Here is a 20000-nt window from a genome sequence, read left to right as displayed (position 1 = left end):
AATTAAACAACAAAAGACAAACTCCAAATTTAGTTAAATAACTGGACCCCCCCCCCCCCACCCCCCTCCTTCATTCCATCTTCATGTTAAAACAAAAAAAATCAACAAAAGAAAGAAAAAAACAAACACGAAAACATCACTTTCACCACGTGTATAAATAAACAAATTAATTAATTAATTAATATGTCCATTCTGTGTTTTTAATCACAAATGACAGGTCTGATTAAAGTGGAAACAGTTACATACACGGCCAGAACAAAAACAAAGTGCCAAATACAGAAATAGGAATGGCATAAACTTGGATTAACTTTTAAACAAGGTGAGATTCCAAACGGGCTTAAAAGGCGATCCCAACCGGTAATGAATGAGATGTGTGTGTGTGTGTGTCTATTTCTGGGTCAAATAACTAATGAACACACACGGAGTGACCTCTACCACACCACGGGGATTATCGTAACTGGTCAGCGGCATATCACAAAATGAATGGGTAAAGGACGGTAAAGGGGTATGGTGAACATAAAAACAAAAGGGCCGAAGACAGTTATTCTCTCTCATGGCAGAATAAGTTAGTGAAATAAAGAAGTAGACAATTTAATCTATATAATATGTTATTAATTAATTAAAACAAACAAATCCGTCAAAACAATAAAGGTATTATATATAAATAAATAAAATTAACTTTAAAGTGATTTGCTATCAACAACCTTAAACAAAAGAACACTACAGACGACGACAACAACAACATGACAATACATCGACAAGTCAGATGTCTAAGCCAAGTCAAGCCCCTCTTGATTATACAGGACACGGTAATAATAACTCTATGCTTCTCTGTGCCGTACATGTACATTAATATCACACAGTGTGTACATTCTAACGTCATCATAAACATAACAGGATCATACCGCAAATCCGTTAAACCTACAACCCTGCCCAACACCCGGCGTGCCCATTCCTCTCTAAATGCATTATGTTCATCGTCTACTCGGTATTAGAGGTCGCTGATTATGGTTGTTCCTCCGTCCATTTATAATAATAAACTCTTCTCCGTAATTTGAGAGATAGTCCTCTTTCTGTTAAATTAAAATTTCTATTAACGGTAGACCTTTTCAACAATTAAAGCAACTTAACACGGCCTTGGCAACACATTCATTAATCACTTAATTTGAAAGTGGAAAAACACTTAAAAAGAGTTGTAAAACAACCCATCTTAATAACAGTTAGTTAAGAATGAGGCTTTCTAATTTTATTTATAGTTCCGAAAATAAAACAAGGCAAAAACATTATTCATGTCAATATATTATACACTTCCTTTCCAATTAGGAAGTTAATAATTCTGTTTTAAATTTCTTGCACTTGGAATCAGACTATTGTTTTTGAAGGCAAGGAAGTACAAACAAACCCATTTCTTGTTTGAAGGAGGAGGCAACGTTTAGGTTTCAACCAGTGACATCTATATATTATGAAGTCCTGGGTTGCAATGCATGAAGGATCCCACATAATCACAATGAGTTTACTGCCATGTCGGCATCAAACTTCATCAAATTCCACCTTTCCAATGAATGAAAAGAGAGAGGGAATACGTATTTCAGGGAAGGGGAGGATTGCGAAAGTGAATAATTAATTGCACAGCTGACTTTTTCAAGATAAGTTGAACCATCTTTGGAACAAAACATTGTAACGCGCTATCTTGAATGATACCAATTTTATTATGATATGGGTCGCATTTCCGGTCTCTGCTCCAGTAATTTCTCCTGACAGGCAGCATACAGACATAAGCACTCATTTGGAAACGAGTACATAGTAGTAAGTGTTCTTATTAGCTTTCTTTATGACATGACAGCATGTACCATAGGTTTTCTCTGCTCTGTGAAGCAACTTTTCATATTCCCAAATCTCATTAGAATTGACTCATACATCAAGGGCGAGGGGGGGGGGGGGGGAAGACCCCTTAACCTATTTTTTCCTTCTGCTTTATAGCATTAACTTTAAAGTTTGTGTCTGTATTTTATTTTGATTTTTGTTGTTTGTTTTTGTTGTTGTTTTTGTTGTTGTTTTTATTTATTTTTTTTTTTGGAATCTTTATAAATTCTATTCTTTATTAACAGTAACATGTGTAGCGAGAAAAAAGCCATACGCGCGGTTCTCAAAAATATGGATTAACACTAAAAAGGCCAAGCTGGCAAACTCATCTGACGAAAACCAACACTTTACTATCCGGTAGCATCCGCGCTAACACCTTAAGTGTGCAGGTGATAATAATTTATTTGTGAACTACCCTGCAGAAGTGGCATATTATCAGTTGGCCAAGCTAACGTAATGGCAGTGGATCAAATTGAATCGTCAATGAAAATGTCACTGATCTCGGTCAATATGGCTTGACTTGGTAGGGAGTCGGCCATACACCAAGTAGGCATGACAATAAATGAAACGCACACCGGGGATGAGAGACATAGTTGGCAGTCCACCAAAATTCCAAACCACACAGGAATAACACCATGATTACGTCAACGCCACAGAAGGCGTTGACACACAACACACAACAAAACAGCTATATGTCTCATATATATATAATTATGATTCGTTGTTTATAATACTACTGGCTTTATTATCATAGTATGTAGGTGATACTACAACAACCACAACAACAAGAGGAAGAAAGAAGAAGAAGAAGAAAAAGAAGAAGAAGAAAAAGAAGAAGAAGAAGAAGAAGAAGAAGAAGAAGAAGAAGAAGAAGAAGAAGAAGAAGAAGAAGAAGAAGAAGAAGAAGAAGAAGAAGAAGAAGAAGAAGAAGAAGAAGAAAAACAACAACAACAACGACCACCTAGTAGCTAGAGGTAGACTGGTCCACAGATAACACAGAAACAACTCCTAGTAGTCTGTGGACTGGTCCGCGAAAGTGTCATGCCTACCCTTTTAAGCACAGTTTAGGTAGGAGCCAGGGGGGTATGGGGAGACAGACTTGATCATCCCGATGTGTTGAGAGAAATCCAAATGGCAACTAACAAAAGAACTAATTGCACATGATATATTTCTAGTCAACAAAGAGCAACCATACTATTCGTTTCGCATAGTTAACCCTTTACACTAGCATACTAAGGAAACAGTATGAGACAGAAACCAAAGGACCGTCGGAACAACAAATTATTCAGATCGCAATAAGAATGTCAAACCACTTGATCAAGATAGAGGCCCGTAGACGGTGAGTCGCACGTCAAGACATGACGCAACAACAATCTACTCACACGCCTAGTTCTAATCACTTGGCGGTGACGACAGTGAGTTGTAGGAAAGCACTCGATGGTCTTAAGCCTCCTTGACCGCCAGAACACCCTCCCTCCTCCCTACTTCTCCCCAGAAGTGGATTCCAATTCACATCCTAGATTCGACCCCGTATTATTTCACATAAAGTTAGGCCTAAATCAAATTTGGCTAAGCATACGGTATAACAAACTTAACGTTGTATAAATAATTAATTGTCATAACTGTTTATCCAATGGTCACACACACACACACACACACACACACACACACAGAGAGAGAGAGAGAGAGAGAGAGAGAGAGAGAGAGAAAGGATGGGGTGGGGGGGGGGGGAGAAGAAGCGACAAACTACCCATCATTTCATAACAGTTTATAAAATATAGCGAAATACGTAATACAAGGGTAAAATTACTCGCACTTCACCGTGGTTTCGAATCTTGAGAAACATATTGCCCCCTGGAATTTTCTTAAAAGAAGGAGACCTTTGAATATATTGGGGATTTAATAACATCGTTGTTTTACTTCAAAGGGTCATTGGTTTACAACGCTCAGACAGCCGGACGCATGATATGGATACATAATCAGACAATATATAGAGAGAGAGAGAGAGAGAGAGAGAGAGAGAGAGAGAGAGAGAGAGAGAGAGAGAGAGAGAGAGAGAGAATTGAAAATAAAAAAGATATCCTTTCTTGTTATTCTCTTCCCCGGACAAGACATCAATCGTGTAGGTTATACAACATGCGGGTATTAGTTTAAAGATTAGTCATGATAAAGGCATTACTGATCGATCGACCCTGACATAGAATGGGGGCAATGTTCAATGCAATACACGACAAACGATAACAGCTGGGAGGGTAGGGGAACAGAAAACAGGAGGGCGGACAGGAGAAAAGAGAGAAATAAATCGATAACTATAGAGGAAGGGGTGGTGGTGGAAGAGTTTATATGTAAATCAAAATGTTCTATTACTTACTAGAAATAGGTTTGGTAGCCATTTCAGGTTCATGATTTGGAATAATATTTGTAAGAATGGCATTCTGGGGTTATACACTTTTAGAGCTCTGAGGTTGTTCGAGGCTTTGACTTCGCACATGGACAGATTAAGTCATCCCCAATAGTCTTAGGTCTATGAAGTCTCGGGTTTAAAATCGTTTGACAAGTCGAGGATGCTTTAAAGCCATCGATAAATTAAGTAAAAGTTTCCCGGTCAAACGTTTGAAAAGGCGTTTTGACATTGTACAGTAGCGGTATGGCTTCCTTTACAATTTCAAGTTTGGGACTTTCCCTAATCAATCGATAATTAAGTTAAAATCAAATTCTCGCTGTTTTTATTGAAGTATATTTTGTCAAGAGCAAGACAGAGCATTCCTTCAGCCTTCACCACAAACCATGTTCATAGAAAACGCGATGTTAAATCAACACTCCCAGAGAATAAACCTCGCGACCGATAAATCAATGAGGCGTATAGTGATATTGCCAATATGTACAGGACTACCCACGATCAGTTTGGGGATCAAAAGAAAGAAAGAAAGAAAGAAAAAAACACGTTTGGCATGCGGTCGTTATGTAACATTTTGTATTTCGAAACAATTCATCCCTACCTAGATAGCAATAGCAATGGGCATTAGGACACGCATGTGATCGGATTTACACCCCCTTCCCCCCCTCCCCCCAACACACACAAAATACTTATATACAAATATACAAGCTCATTGTTTACAACATATACGATTTACGGTCACCAAAAAAACTCTATCGATCCCCCCATCGCCATCATATAAATGGAAAATGGAACGACAGCAGTTCCTCGCGAAAGTACAATTAAGCACCTGGAATATTAACAATTTGTGGCTCTGTGGTCTTGTATAACATTCGGCTTGCGAGCTGGAGAAAAAAAAAAAAAAAAAAAAAAAAGTTCTCTTCGCACGGCGCAAAATGAAAAAAAAAATCTTTATTCACCCTAATCATGAGTATGTACACGACATGGTGGCCGGCAATGGCGTTGTCACTGTCAAAAACTCTTGTCATAATAATACTCTACAAGCGTGGTCAGTGTTCCTGTTAACTTAAGACCTCTTTTAGAAAGCTTCGAGCACATATAATCAATATTGTCCATTTTATAAATTGAACCATTCTCTCTCTCTCTCTCTCCCTCTCTCTCTCTCTCTCTCTCTCTCTCTCTCTCTCTCTCTCCCTCTCTCTCTCTCATTCTCAATCTAAAAGCTGGATCCTTTTTCGAGTATGTTAAACTCGACAAATAGGCCATCATTCCTAACCTCCGTCTATATTTAAAAGAGAAAAAAAAATGTCCCACCACAACCCCCAGCATTCACGGCAAATGAACATGACCACAAAATCAAATAGACGCTGACAGTCAGTGATGGCAATGACACAGACAGACAAGCACTGACACTTGTCAATAAACTATCCTCAACAATCGGAGCGAGATACATGACATTATAATAAGTCAGGCATGGAAAAGTCATGGAAAGAGAAAGTGAAGACGAAATACCATAGTCAATGACAAAAGGGATGATATATGAACATGGTTTTCAATATCAAATCCATTTTCAAAAATGGAATATATAGTTTTTGTTGTTTTTTTAAATCTGCGTAACAAATAAAAATCTGATTGCTAAATGCTGATTTATTTATGAAAAATACATGGCCCTTTTGTGATCATCAAATTATATTTTTCATTTCAAACATTTTAATATGAAACGAAGCCACCATCCAATATTTGTCAGTTTTTATTGACAAAATATGTATATAAATAAATGTTGTTTTTTTTTTTTAATAGACTGCTTAACTATGGTTAGTTTACTCATTAAATACTTTGGATCTTCTCAAAACTTTTCGATGTGTGTTTGTACGTCTAAGGAACATTACACTATTTATTTGATAAAAATAGTTTTACCAATTTTGTGATCATTTAAATACAATTTTCATTTCAATCATGTCCATATGAAATTAAGCCTTATCATTTTTTATTGAAAAAAAAATCGGCTACTTGATTTTGATTAGCTGGCCCTTAATATTTTGGATCTCCTCAAGACAATAACATTTTATTCGCAAACAGCATACTTGGGAATCTATACTTGCAATAAAAATTCGTGTTTTGTAATCTATGACCTCTTCCCCGATAATTAAAAGAAAGAAAGAAATAAGAAAGGACATATCACATTATATTAAGATGATAATACATAACGATTAAAATGAGCATCCAATAGAACAAAATGCATAATTAAACTCTTGCAGGATTTGAACACACATGTACCGGACGCAAAGACGAGCAATTTCCCCAACAAAAAACGACCAAATTACGCACTGACATGTTGTTATCTGAGACAATCCAAGCAAGAGACATCAAGGACGACACAAGACTGTCACTGTCAAATCGACACTCGAGCAGCACTTGACACAATCTCCCTATGACTATTATATCGCCGATTGATGGGCGTCCCCCAGGGGTCACAATCAGGTCTGTCACGGTCATCACCGCAATAACGATCCGTACATTCAGTAATTAATTGTTTTGTGGATCACCACACCGGGGATCAGTAACGGATTATAATATTTAAAAAGTGTGTGTGTGGAGGGGGGGGGGGGGGGGGCTGGGATATCGACCGCAACACCGGGACACAGAATGAGTGACAAAGCCGATGACGATAACATAATGAATACACGCATGCACGTCAGGTATTCTTCCATTCATTAACAAAATATTTTCCTTCTTATTTTAGCCAAAATATCCTAAACTTCCTACATCGAAAAAGATGACCCAAAACTTGTCATTCTTAAATCTGAGACTCCGAATAGGTAAAACAAAAAGGGGGAGAGGGACTTTTTGAAAAGTTGAGGCTATCTGAAATCATCGATAATTCAAGTTTTTTAAAAATGGCCACAATAAACCCCCAAAAAATGCGTTTTGTAGTAGAACGACAGCACTGAGTACAAGTGCATTTTCGTGCATGCACGACACCGTATCTCTTTTTAATATTATTACACCCTCTCCAGGACTACCTTTTCCCCTCATGAAATAATCAGTCCACATAAAAGAACCGGAAATCGGCTATCTCTGGTTATACGAGCATCGATGGTCTGTCAGACAGACGGTTTATTTGAAGAGAGGAAAGGACAACGAGACAATGAACACTGTTTTTTAATCAATGTCCATTTCTTTTAGCACCATATAATGCGGAAACACCTTTCATTACAAATTGCCACGAAATCAATGGAAAGGGGGAGTTGAAAGACACAAACACACACACACACAATATATAATATATATATATATATATATTTTATATATATATATATATATATATATATATATATATATATATAGAGAGAGAGAGAGAGAGAGAGAGAGAGAGAGAGAGAGAGAGAGACTAATTAATTCCGACCACTTAATCGAACAAAAGTTCATTTCGTGCATGAAAAGTGGTAGTAGGTAGTAAACCTTTGTAGTAGAAATTTACAATCAGTTTAAAATTCCAAACATGACCTTACATCGAATCAAAGTAATCTGAATACAAAAGGAGAGGCGGGCATGACGCAAACACACAATTGACATAATTTCCTATCAAGTGGGTAGCCTTTCAATCCTGCCGATAGTTTTACTCTACAAACTCATTGATCACTGCTCATTAATAAACCACGAGTGTGTTTGTAAAGATGTTAACAATTATCAACAACAAAAATTCCCCGTTTACGATCTGGATTAGAGGTTAATGAAATGCACAATAATCGACGAATGATGAATACAACGATGCGAACTCCAACAAGGACCTTTGTTAGGTCAAAAGTTATTTGTCAATGTATTGTAATATATCCTTTAAGCGTCCCTTGTTTTAAGGCCATACGATCATACGTCCAGTAGAAGAATATCATCATCATCATCATCATAGCAGTCTAACAAATAATTTCAAATTATTGGCGTATCACCAAACGAGCAAGAACTGCAAGAGCTCGTTTTACGCAATAGCTCCGTCACTGGGCAGGACCGAATGTAAGCAAGTCAATGTTTTGTGTCTCAATGCATGAGAAATCATTGCTATGATCTTATGCCAGGGGAAGAAAGAAGATCTTTTTCACTCCAATCCAGCCGTCGACCACTGTACACAGTCTGGCCAAAACAATAGTCTTGTATGAGAAAGGGAGAGATAGATAGATAGATAGATAGATAGATAGATAGATAGACAGATAGAGAGAGAGAGAGAGAGAGAGAGAGAGAGAGAGAGAGAGAGAGTTATGCTTATTCTATGATGCCAAAGTACATGAGAAATAAATAACAATGGCAAGTTGTAGAAAGCTATGTGTATTTTTAAAAAAGAATTATTATGAGATTATTACTACAGAACTCCTCCTCGACCCCCCCCCCCCTCTCTCTCACACACACACACACACACACACACAAAGACTCTCAAACATATAAGAAAATTTGATCAATGGCCGCCAGTTAACTAACGACCACCCTGTATAAAATACAAGAGCTAATTCAAACACTTCATCATTGTTGACATCATCAGCATCGCCGTTCCCACCGTCCCCCCCTTAAACCCGATCCGTTATCATCATATCGCGGCGGCACGTGTCCCGAACACCAACTAATCACGATAGTAATTAAACCTGAGAACAGAACAGACAGACAGATGGTATTGACGAGTACAACAATCCGTGACTCGATGACAGCTACTGTTACTGCTGCTACTAACCGTAGACTTCATTAGAGAGATAAAAACCCACCAGGGCGACTATTCTGTCCTATACTGACAAAATATTTATTTCCAATTAAGCTATATTACATGAAGGGTAAATATCAATGAAACTTACAAAAATTTCAAACTCGAGACTTCAAAGAAGTATCGGTTATGGGTTAACTTCAAAGAAGACGGGTTTAAGAGAAGTAAAAAAAAAAATTATATATATATTCAATATAAAATGAAACATAGAAGCTTTGACAATAAACGGAAGATGCCCGTCCTCCACCAACAACGCAATCATTCATCCCAAAGGCGCGGGAACGCAGATAAGGAACAAAACCCTAGACAACTAGATGGCCTCATGCAGCTATCGATCAATCTAACCAATAATTAATCCGACGAGTAACGACTTGATATGATACAGAATAGACGTTCTAATCACTCTCCCCTTCCAAAAACCCAATTTCTAATTAAAAAACAAATGACATTTTGACGAATCACTACTCGACCACAATAACACCCAATGACTTTTATAGGACTAGCGCATGCTTCACAACCTCGAGTATCTCACTCCAAGCAGTGGCTGAGAATCATATTAATTCTATACATTACAGTATTGAACAGTCTAGAAATGGCATGACTAACATTGCAACATTCTAAATCACTTCTACAAAGAAAAAAAAAATCAATATCAAAAATACATTTTAAAAAGCAAACAATGAATTTAGTTGGGTTTTTTTTTTTCTTAACTTAAATTCAGATATTTAGTAGCTTCGGTCGCATGGACTAAACAATGGCGAGATGTTGTACGAATACCTTTTTGCATGCACGATCCAAAATCCTCATTTCCTATTCAATGCAAATAACATTATTTAATTGTAAACAAACTGCGTTACGAGAAAGCACTTAAGCCATAATCAGATTTATTTTTAAATTAACAAAAACAAACGAACAAAAGAAAAGAAAAACGATTTTTCTCTTTTAACAATTTCTTTATATATTTTTTTAAAAGTTATGAACTGTTAAGTTTTTTACTGGGACAGAAAATGGCTCAATCATGAAAACCGCACAATACAAGAAACAAGATTATGATTTGCAATTTGTCAAAAGCAAACATTTATCACTCACTCCATACAACGGCCAAAACAAAACAAAATAAAAATACATTAAGAAAATTAAAAAAAAAAAACACACACACAAAAACATCCCAACACTGACCGGACACTAAAAACACGAACACGAGCTGAATGAAAAATGTGTTTAAATAAGAACCGGGAGACCGTGTTATTTCCAATAGGTGATTTGAATGAAATGAAAATTTGATTCCACGTGGCCTGCTTGAACAATAAATGAAAGATTTGTGAAGCGAACAGGGTAAAGCACGGCGAAGTCATTGAAATTATCTCTATGAGGGATACATTTCAATTTATATGTTCTGGTTCATAATCACTGGAAGAGAAAAAAAAAATGGAGAGGCAGATAGGAAGGGAATTTAAAGTCAATTCACATGATATCATTATCAAACTCTCTTATTTCAGAATAGACGGTGATGACAATATCGCCAAGATCCGATCCTTATATTGTGCGTGCTGATCGGTTAGAATCTAAGTTCGATCCTGACTGTTGACAACCTCCACCATTATCATGTAAGCGGATAAACCCCTTAACGACACCAATGCCACTTCTCTGCCGCGCACTGACCCCCCCCCCCCCCCCCCCCTCTATTTTGACCAAGAAATATTATTTCAAATACCGACGGATGAAAACAAGACGACACCGTCCTCCCCTCGCGACCAAATGTCTAAAACAATGACACTTCTTAGAAATCTCAACCTTTTTGACAAGTTGAGGTTATATTAAAACATCCAGGCCAGCGCAAACAAACAAACAAAAGAAAAAAACCCAAAACGTGTTTCGCCAGTGTATGTCAGTCATCAATACTAATAGCACTGTTCGAACACAATGATTCACCCACCAACTGGTGAAATGCCAGGGATCGATACCTGCATACTATGTAGTACTTGATGGGCGGTGAAGAGAGAACAATGAATACGTTCGGCATTGCCTTTTTTCCCCATCGAATTATATCGATTAGTATTGGCTTTTTAAAAAGGAAAAGATCGAAATCATATTCGATAAAGTTTGCAAAATCTCGTGATATAGAAACTAAAACTCATCGAATATTCGATTCCCTATTGATGACGGATTCGTGGAAACACGGAAAGAAACACCGGCTGATAGAATAGGCGATCTCGAAACAGCAAAATGCTTGCCTACATTTAACCTCCTCTGCCCTCTTAAAAGAAAAAAAGAAAGAAAAAAAAGAAAAAAGAAAAAGAAAAAAGAAAAACCGTTTTATTATTATGCATGCGAGAATCGGTGACGTCACCAGAAAGACGGGACATCTTGGTCATTTCTAACAAGGCAAGTACCAGCCAGCTTCAGTATAATAAACGACGGAATGACTTGGAATAGAGAAATAGAAGACGGCTGCTGAGACTGGAATAAAAGACAAGACTGGGGCGGGGAGCAAGGGTGGGATGTTGTTCGCCATAGCACACATTCCATCGCTATTGATTTTATCAACTCTAGTCTGGTGGGAATAATGATGATGCTGCTATGTCTGCTCTCTGTTACTCTCTATGAAAGTATTATAATATGGCACACTGACAAAAAATCATTTCATTCACTTTGGTCATAATTTGATTTTACTTCAAATACTATAAACCAAGGAAGGTGACCTGCAACTTTTACGAAATCCTTAAACCCGATACGGTTAAAAAAGTCTTTAAGTCAAGATCTTTTTGACAGGCCGAGGGTTATCTGAATGAAACGCTAGTTGACATAAAACATTCGTTGCAAAGATGAAAAGGGGGAAAAAGGGGGGGGGGGGGGGTTTTGCAAATTTAGAACAGTCAGTTGTGCTTGAAATGACAAGATGGGAAGGATTCGAGGTTGGGTTTTTTTCCCCATTAGAATGAGTGAGAAGCAGATCAATAATGACGTCATCGCCTTATTTATCCTTAATAAATGTAATAGGGTAAAGGGAAACCGGTGGAAACAGTGTTAAGAAGGGAGAGACCAAGATAGAACAGAGAATGGGAGGGAGTGGGCTGTTAGCGAATAGTATAGAAATATAAAAAAGACAATTAAGAGACAGAAGGAAGGAAGGAATAATAATAATAATAATAATAATAATAATAATAATAATAATAATAATAATAATAATAATAAATAATAAATAATAATAGAAGAAGAAGAAGAAGAAGAAGAAGAAGAAGAAGAAGAAGAAGAAGAAGAAGAAGAAGAAGAAGAAGAAGAAGAAGAAGAAGAAGAAGAAGAAGAAGAAGAAGAAGAAGAAGAAGTATATGAAAGATCGGAGAAGTAAAAATGACAGAAATACATCCGGATTGTTCAGGGTTAATGGGGATAAGTTGAACTAGGGTGGACTTTATTATTTATTATTCTTTCTTTCACAAGACACACAAAGGCAGACAAAGCTCAGGAATTCTTCTATAGAAAATCAATCGTGTGTGTAACCCGCGCATGAAATACCTTATACACAAGTCTCTCTCACACACACACACACACACACACACACCTGAACTCCCAACAATGTTTGTCCCAGCGTCAAAGATGCTAGCAAAATATAATTCAACTGTAAAATTGAGTACCACGAGGTAAAAAAAAAATTAAAATAAAAGCATAATAATTTATTTTTTTTAAAAATAAAATAAAAAATCAAGGAAGGATAAAACTAATTTCATAACCCCTGCTCAGCCAAACAGTTCAATGCTTTCACCACACAAACAACTTTTTCCCACCATTAAAATATTAATTGTGAACAAAGAAATCTCTTATTGGAGGTCATTGAGCATGGCAGACAGACAGGGAGGGGGGTGATCTGTACAAACTAACCATAGTAATTGGAATAGGGACAGAGGATCAATCAAATCAACCTTCCCTTTCCTTTATATACAAATTCAGAGATTAGATCACAAGATTACCAGTGTGATGAAATTAAATTAAAATGGTTTCCAGTCAATTGTTCAAAAGATTAACTTTATAAGTCCAAACTAAAATTTGAGAATGGCAAACGGGTCAAACTGAACGAAAACCTTATATTAAGCAATATATCAATAATAATAATAATAATAATAATAATAATAATAATAATAATAATAATAATAATAATAATAATAATAATAATAAGCTACTTGAGTCCAAAACAAATCCTGAATAAGGACAACAGGAAATGTGACACTATACATGATATATTCTCAACTTCCACCCATTCATTCATTGAAATATCACTTTCATGGTACTAAATTCTAAAGGACCGTTTTATTTACCACATTAAAATTTAAAAAAAAAAAAAAACTTTAAAAAACCCAGACCTCTATGATAAACCATATTTCATGATACAACAGACGACATTAATCTGAACACAGAATATTCTCTAAAAATTATAAAGTTTACCCCAGTTACTGCGACAGATGGCACAGTAGTGGGCAAACATTTCAGTACCACAACATATCAAGCAAAAGCCAGCTATCAAACCACTAGTATGTGACAAGAAAGGCCACAACAAGGTGGGAATGGTGACAAAGCTGTTTGATTTTCACCTACTAAGTAAACGGTAGTGAGATGGTGTTAACTGTTCCTTTTACCCAGACTGGTTTATATCACTTAAAAGAAAAACATTCCCTAAATCCAGACCTGTCTATGTGAAGTTGGAAAAATTCGTAGTTTTCATAGATAATAATAAAAATAATATTAATAACATGCTTGATATTATAACCAACTCTGAAATTTACAATTTATCATTGAAATGCTTAAATAATGCTTTATAAAAACTCCTTATTATACACTAACTCTGGCAACAAAACTTCGTGTTCATGAAGTTTTACTGAATCAAAGATCTTTTTATAGCTCTCAGACTGGAGCCAAAAATTTGTAGTTCTACTAAATCTTCGTAGTGGTAGGTAGGTCTATCATAGATCATAAACCATGCATAGATCCAACCCAATCAGCCCATAATGCTAGTGGTAGTCGACAACTTGACCAAGAAAATGGGATATTTCAAATTCCCCCCAAGCACACGAATGGGAATTGAATTTAACCTATAAATATTGGATATTTACTCTTATTTAAGCTAAAGTCAACACCACGGATCACGATAAGTGTGATCCATTCAACACCAAACAAAGACAAAGATAATCAAATATATTACTTACAGTTCGTCTTTCTGTCTCTGTGATAAAACCATTGTGGCTGTTTTTGTAGAGTCCTTATTACGCCAAGTAGAAAAGTAAGAAAAACACTATCCTTGCTTATTCGAAAATGTCAATCTTTCACAAAAAAGCAACACTTAACAAGGTGCCATCCTTTGCACTACTGGTGTCAAAAAGAAAGATTGCACTAAGATCCAAAAGCAGGAATCTGTGGAGGAAAAATAAACGAGGGACAAGCATTATTTAGAGAAAAACTGAACTGTGAGATTGGACAATACCCTTTCCTGTCTTAAAAAGGTGTTTTGCCATAATTAACATGACAACGGATATTACTCCAAACCAAAATTGATATTGAGGATTTTGCTTCTATAGACTCTTAGTGATTGTCACTGTTAGGTCAATACAGCATCAATAACAAAAATCTAAAAATTTTAACAAATGAAGAGACAATCCAGTTGTATATAATAACAATAATAAAATCACTCACAAGAGTGCATAAAAAAGCAAGACCGTAATAGCAAATGATAATTAATGGCTTACTTTTAAGAGTAAGACGGAAAAAAAGAAAAATATAAAAATTATTCATGATTATTATTTTAAAATCTGTCATCACCCCAAAAAAGAAACATTCATTCATCTTGATCAATTGATTTTGCAGATGACATTCATAATCCTAAATGAAACAACATTCCAAGAATGCAGTCAGTCTGTATTGTGCTAAATGTAACAACGATTCAGAGTGCCCTGAAATTTCTAACATGATTTCTGATATAAAACAAAATGAAAACCACTATTCATTCAGTTGAGAAACTTTCAAAATGAAAAGAGAATTCATAAAGATATGTCATCATTTTCAGCTTAAAAAAAACATAACTGTCACTCCAGTGTTAACTTTGTTTACAATGGAAATTTAGTGTATTCTAGTGAGATCCGACACCCAAGTATTTAGTTATATATTTATACATATATATATTAAGCTCTTTATTATAATCTCTACGATGTACCAGGAAAAAACAAAATAAATAAAAAGTGAGACGGCTTAAAAGAAATAGGGTAAAGGCCCTTTGAATGGGTTATAAAATGTTCCCTGTACTGTATATTGCACTTTTTGTTTTTAGACGAGTTAATCCTATTCATCTTTTAACAATACAGTTTTGAGCTTAAACAATCTCAGAATTTAAACACTGGGTCGAAACAGTACATAAGCCAAATGACAGGAGAGAATTACCAGAATGTAAAAAGTCTTACAGCTATGCTCTTTATTTGTGTTTATTTATCAGACTTAATTGAGTCATTTTTAAAGTACGTTAGTGCATGCCGAAACAAAAGTCACCCAGCCTCAGAAGCAGGTACATAAAAATAAAGACCTCTGAAAAAAAAAACACATGACATCCACTTGCGTCTCTCAATCACAAATGAAATCATTCTTACTAAGGGCAGTGTAAAACAACTTATTTTCTTCAAAAAGAAAGATTATTTTTTGTATTATTGGCCATTATTCTAATCTCCCCACCCACCTCCCCCCATCTTCGGTGTGAGTGTGTGTACATGTTTGTGTATGTCTGCATGTGTGTGAGGGACCCGAACACTTTCTCATATGCTCAAAATGAACATTTCGCAATATTTTTCCACTTGGCTGCCTGCCATTCTACGTCAACTCCATAGTCCATTATTGCTTAAAACGTCAGATCGAGACAGGACTGGATGTATCAACTGGAATAGTCACCATTCAACAAAGTGTGTGACCCATTAAAGGTGACTTAAGAGTTCAACAGAGGATATTAACAAACAAACAAAAAAATTTAAGCATTTGGCACGAACAGCTTATAACCTGGAAAAGAACATATATATTAAGAACAAAACAACCCTCCAACCGGCCACCAAGAATAAAATATGTGATGTACTACTAAGAAAATATCCCACCAAGAGTAAGTTTAAAGTAACAGCACAAATAACTCTTCGGTTCAATAAATGTACTCATAACGAGTCACTTAGATCTGGTCGAAAGTACTTTGCGATAGACTAGCATCCTATCCAAAGGGTAGCAGGCAATGAGTATTATCCATTTCAAGTTATAGAAACTAGGTTAAACTCAGGCTCTATGGGCCCAAAGCAGACTTGCCTACTACTACAAAAACTTCATAAAAATTAAGTACTTTTGGCCCTAACAGCAGAAATAAATAGACACTTGATTCAAAACAATGTGTTAAAAAGTAAAGTGTGGTGTCACAAAGTATCTATTCAGGGTTTTGAAGGCATATTGAATACTGCTAAGCGTAAAATATTAATTTGTAAAGTCATTCATAGCGATTCTAGTTCTTCCCTCTGAAAACTACGAACATTTAACATTTCAAGTAGACAGGTCTGGCCTGATCCGTCTGAAGGACTACTTTTTAAAAATATATCAAACGTACAAATACTCCAAAAAATTTAATCTGAGAACTGAGAAAATTTAATAAGAAGTCACCCAATTGAATATAGAAAGCTGCAAAAACCCATGCACACTGTCAATAGTGCTACATATAAACATTATGAGTGAAAGGATGCTAACTTGACACAATCTGGCATAGACATGCATCATCTGCTACTAAAACCCAACTGCCACTTCAGAAGTTTCTTGTCCCAATACAATTTGTCTCGGGTACTAGTACTACCCTTTAAATCATAAAAAAGGATAAATATCCAGCCTCCTTCCCCTTAACTGTTGACTTTAGACAACCAACATTTACATCTTAAAAAAAAAAAAACTGACAGTGATAGCCAGAAGATTTCAATAAGCCGTTTTTTTTTTTTTTCTCAGGGCAAAGGCATCTGATGATTTATTTCTCATTTTCTTCAAAAGGAATGAGCCTATTGTTTGGTGCTGTTTATGTTTATACATCAGCGCCAATATAGCATCCCTTTTGATCGTGGATAAAATAAAGTTAAAAATCCGAAATTGGCAAATAAAAATTCTTGTTGCGCAAGTCAGCTAATATCTTACTTTTTATTATAATTGAATTCAGGTCAAAATGTTTTTTCTCATGCCCCAAATACATACCAGAAAAACCCTTACTCATTATCAGTTTTGAAATCCAAACGGTAGTTAATACCGGAAATGTAATAGTATTCAGGTAACAAAATCTCTCAGTTAATGGCAATGAGAACATTATTCAGCATTTTAATTAATATAACTTTTCTCCTGATTATCTGATCTTTAAAAACTTGGTGACATAAGAATTGTGCTGAAAAGCACTTTATAATAGTAATAGGTACTTTGGTAAACGTCCATCTGGCACCCTAGCCAGTGAGCTGATAAATAGCCTAGTGGTTGTGACTCAAATTTTAGGGAGTGAAGGGTCTCATAAAAGATTCTGAAGATCTTTAGTTTACGGATGATTTATGTCATATTATCTTCAGGAGGAGGTCCTTATAGCTCAGTTGGTAGAGCACTGACTTCACAACCAAAGGGACCGAGATCATCACAGGTACAATCAAGATTTTTTCTGACCACCCCTCCACGTTCCCCCAGAAGCGATTGCATTGCAGGGTCTGTTAGATCTGGTGGAAACTACTTTACTTTCCAAGGGTAGGAAGCAATCGCTATTGTCCATTTCATGCTACAGAAACCAGGATAAACTCCAGCTACCCGGGCCTAATGACTGTTAAGGACTACTTTCAGCAGGAGGAATTACCCTATCATTTGGTCAATTGGCAAATCAAAAATTCCCGCTATAGCACATAATTTATTTTCTTGACTTCGTTTAATAAAATAAAATTCAGGGCAAATCTTTATCCCACATCCCTGACTTAATCTCAGAAAAATCCGTACTCAACTGGCAATGGCCATTTTAGAAATCCTAATGGTGGAAATTCAGTTCCAGGTCACAAAGTCTGTCAGTAAATAACAAAGGTACCTTTTTCAGCCTTCAACTAATAGCTTTTCTTCTTATCTGATATTCAAAATTTTGATATCATTAGAGAATCGTGTTGAAAAGCGCTTTATAAAGTAAAGGTATAGGATAAGAGTCATTGAGCTCAATCGAATTTGAATTTTTAACCAAAGAAGGTAGGTAGGCCTACCTAGTAGTGATAACAAAGAGTTATTGGAATTCTCAAATTGAATACAAAAATGAATGTGCAAAATTATTGAATTATTGTGGATTGACTCTGAATTAACTGAATTACTGCACTGACTGAACACAGTACTGTATGCAGTTATCCAAAAAATTCAGAGTCTTACTTTAGTTATACGTCCACCTCCAAATAATATCCTCTAACTCCAACTCTTCTGAGAATAACAAATTAATGAAGGGAACTCTCTCTCCAAATTCGACAAACCTGTAACCTGGAAGATTGTGATCCAAAGACAAAGTCAAGTAAAAGAAGTGACGTCACCGTCAATAGTCGAAGACATGAGAAATGGATAGTAAGGGTCTGTTGGTATCAGAATCCAAACTCAGCAGTGTAGTAATAGTAATAGTAAGTGTAAGGTACACTGAGTGTAAGTGTAGCGTGTAGCAGAACTAGAATCCCAGCAGTGCCAGCAGTCCCAGTCCAGTCACCAAACAAGTCTCAAAATTCCGTTCAATGAAACGAATTACATTCATGACAACACTCTACTCTTTAAAAATTTCAGCTGAACAAACAGATGCTCAATTTCCACAATAATCGTAAATCTTCGACGATCGCCAATAGCAAATAGAAGTAGAAAATGAAAAAGGGAGTGGAATTGAATAAGCAGAGGCAGAGGTAAAACATGAATGAAATGAATAATGAGTTATTGAGTCATTGAGTGACAGTGAATGGATAATGAAATGTTGTTGGCAATTAAACACTTTAGACATGACGGGTGCCGTCATGGACGATATGTACATTTATTTTTCAGACTCACCTTTCAACAGAGTAGGGAATGATTTTATGAACACAAGAAGGATAGAATTCGAAATCTTATTATTATTATTCGAAAATCACAATACGTAAACTCCGTCCGACTCTCTCGAATGACATTTCATGCGCATGAAGTCTGCGCATCGGAAATATAAATTTTCGTCGAGAGATCACGGGAAGAGGTGAGATTTAGGTTCCGAATGTGGACGGCGCCAAACAAATTAAACGAAAGGGAAAATACACGAACTCTACCCAACCCCTTATAATGTTACCTGCCATGTATAAGTGAGTTTTTCGTTTGAATGGTAAAGGAAAAGAAAAAAAGAGGGGGGGGGGGGGGGTTGGACTAGATATTCTACTGTATCAAATAGACCCCCCCCCCCGAATTTCTGCGCACCCCCCAGCAGAAGTTAATTCCACCCCTCCCTCTTTGTTGGTCAAAATGCGCTTCCCCAATCACCCTTCTTCGGTAAAATTGCGCACCTCCCCCTTATTTTCAGACCCCCGACCACTTCTATTGAAGTTTGACCAAAGAGCATCACCGCCCCTCTATAATCACCCCCTTTTTAACCATGTTAAAAACCCTTTGATATAAGAAATTGAATAAGATAATAAGATATGAAAATCATACTATGTACCCTCAAATCAAATGGAGCAATAGACGTTATAGGCTGCTGCACTTAAAAACAAACAAAGAACGCTATAACAAATCTTTCTTACCCGCTGCAATGAGGAATTATTAAATGTAATTTATTTAGTTATGTAGTTTAATGCTTTCCATTTATTATTAATACCATTATTTCTGACATCTTTAATTAATGAGAGAGAACATAAATATAAGAGCTAGTGTGAGAATGAATGATCTGAATGTTTTCTAGGGTACTAAATCCCAACTAGATGTGATACATTGTTATTGTTTTGTTGTATAATC

General features: G+C 36.1%; 1 protein-coding gene across 1 annotated transcript in view; it reads right to left on the bottom strand.

Annotated features, from left to right (window-relative positions):
- Positions 1-19222, bottom strand: part of LOC144969103 (lissencephaly-1 homolog B-like) — a 44266-nt gene extending 25044 nt beyond the window's left edge. The window contains exons 1-2 of the mRNA XM_078908161.1: positions 19074-19222; positions 14204-14408 (exon numbers count right to left, since the gene is read on the bottom strand). Of these exons, the coding sequence (XP_078764287.1) occupies positions 14204-14235 (32 nt within the window). The 5' untranslated portion in view covers positions 14236-14408; positions 19074-19222. The remainder of the gene's footprint in view (positions 1-14203; positions 14409-19073) is intronic.
- Between the last annotated feature and the right edge of the window lie 778 nt (positions 19223-20000).

Source organism: Berghia stephanieae, chromosome 3 (assembly GCF_034508935.2).
Source record: "Berghia stephanieae isolate SIO BIC M18660-M18661 chromosome 3, UCSD_Bste_1.3, whole genome shotgun sequence".
Classification (NCBI taxonomy): domain Eukaryota; kingdom Metazoa; phylum Mollusca; class Gastropoda; order Nudibranchia; family Aeolidiidae; genus Berghia; species Berghia stephanieae.
This window is presented reverse-complemented; position numbering and strand designations above follow the sequence as displayed.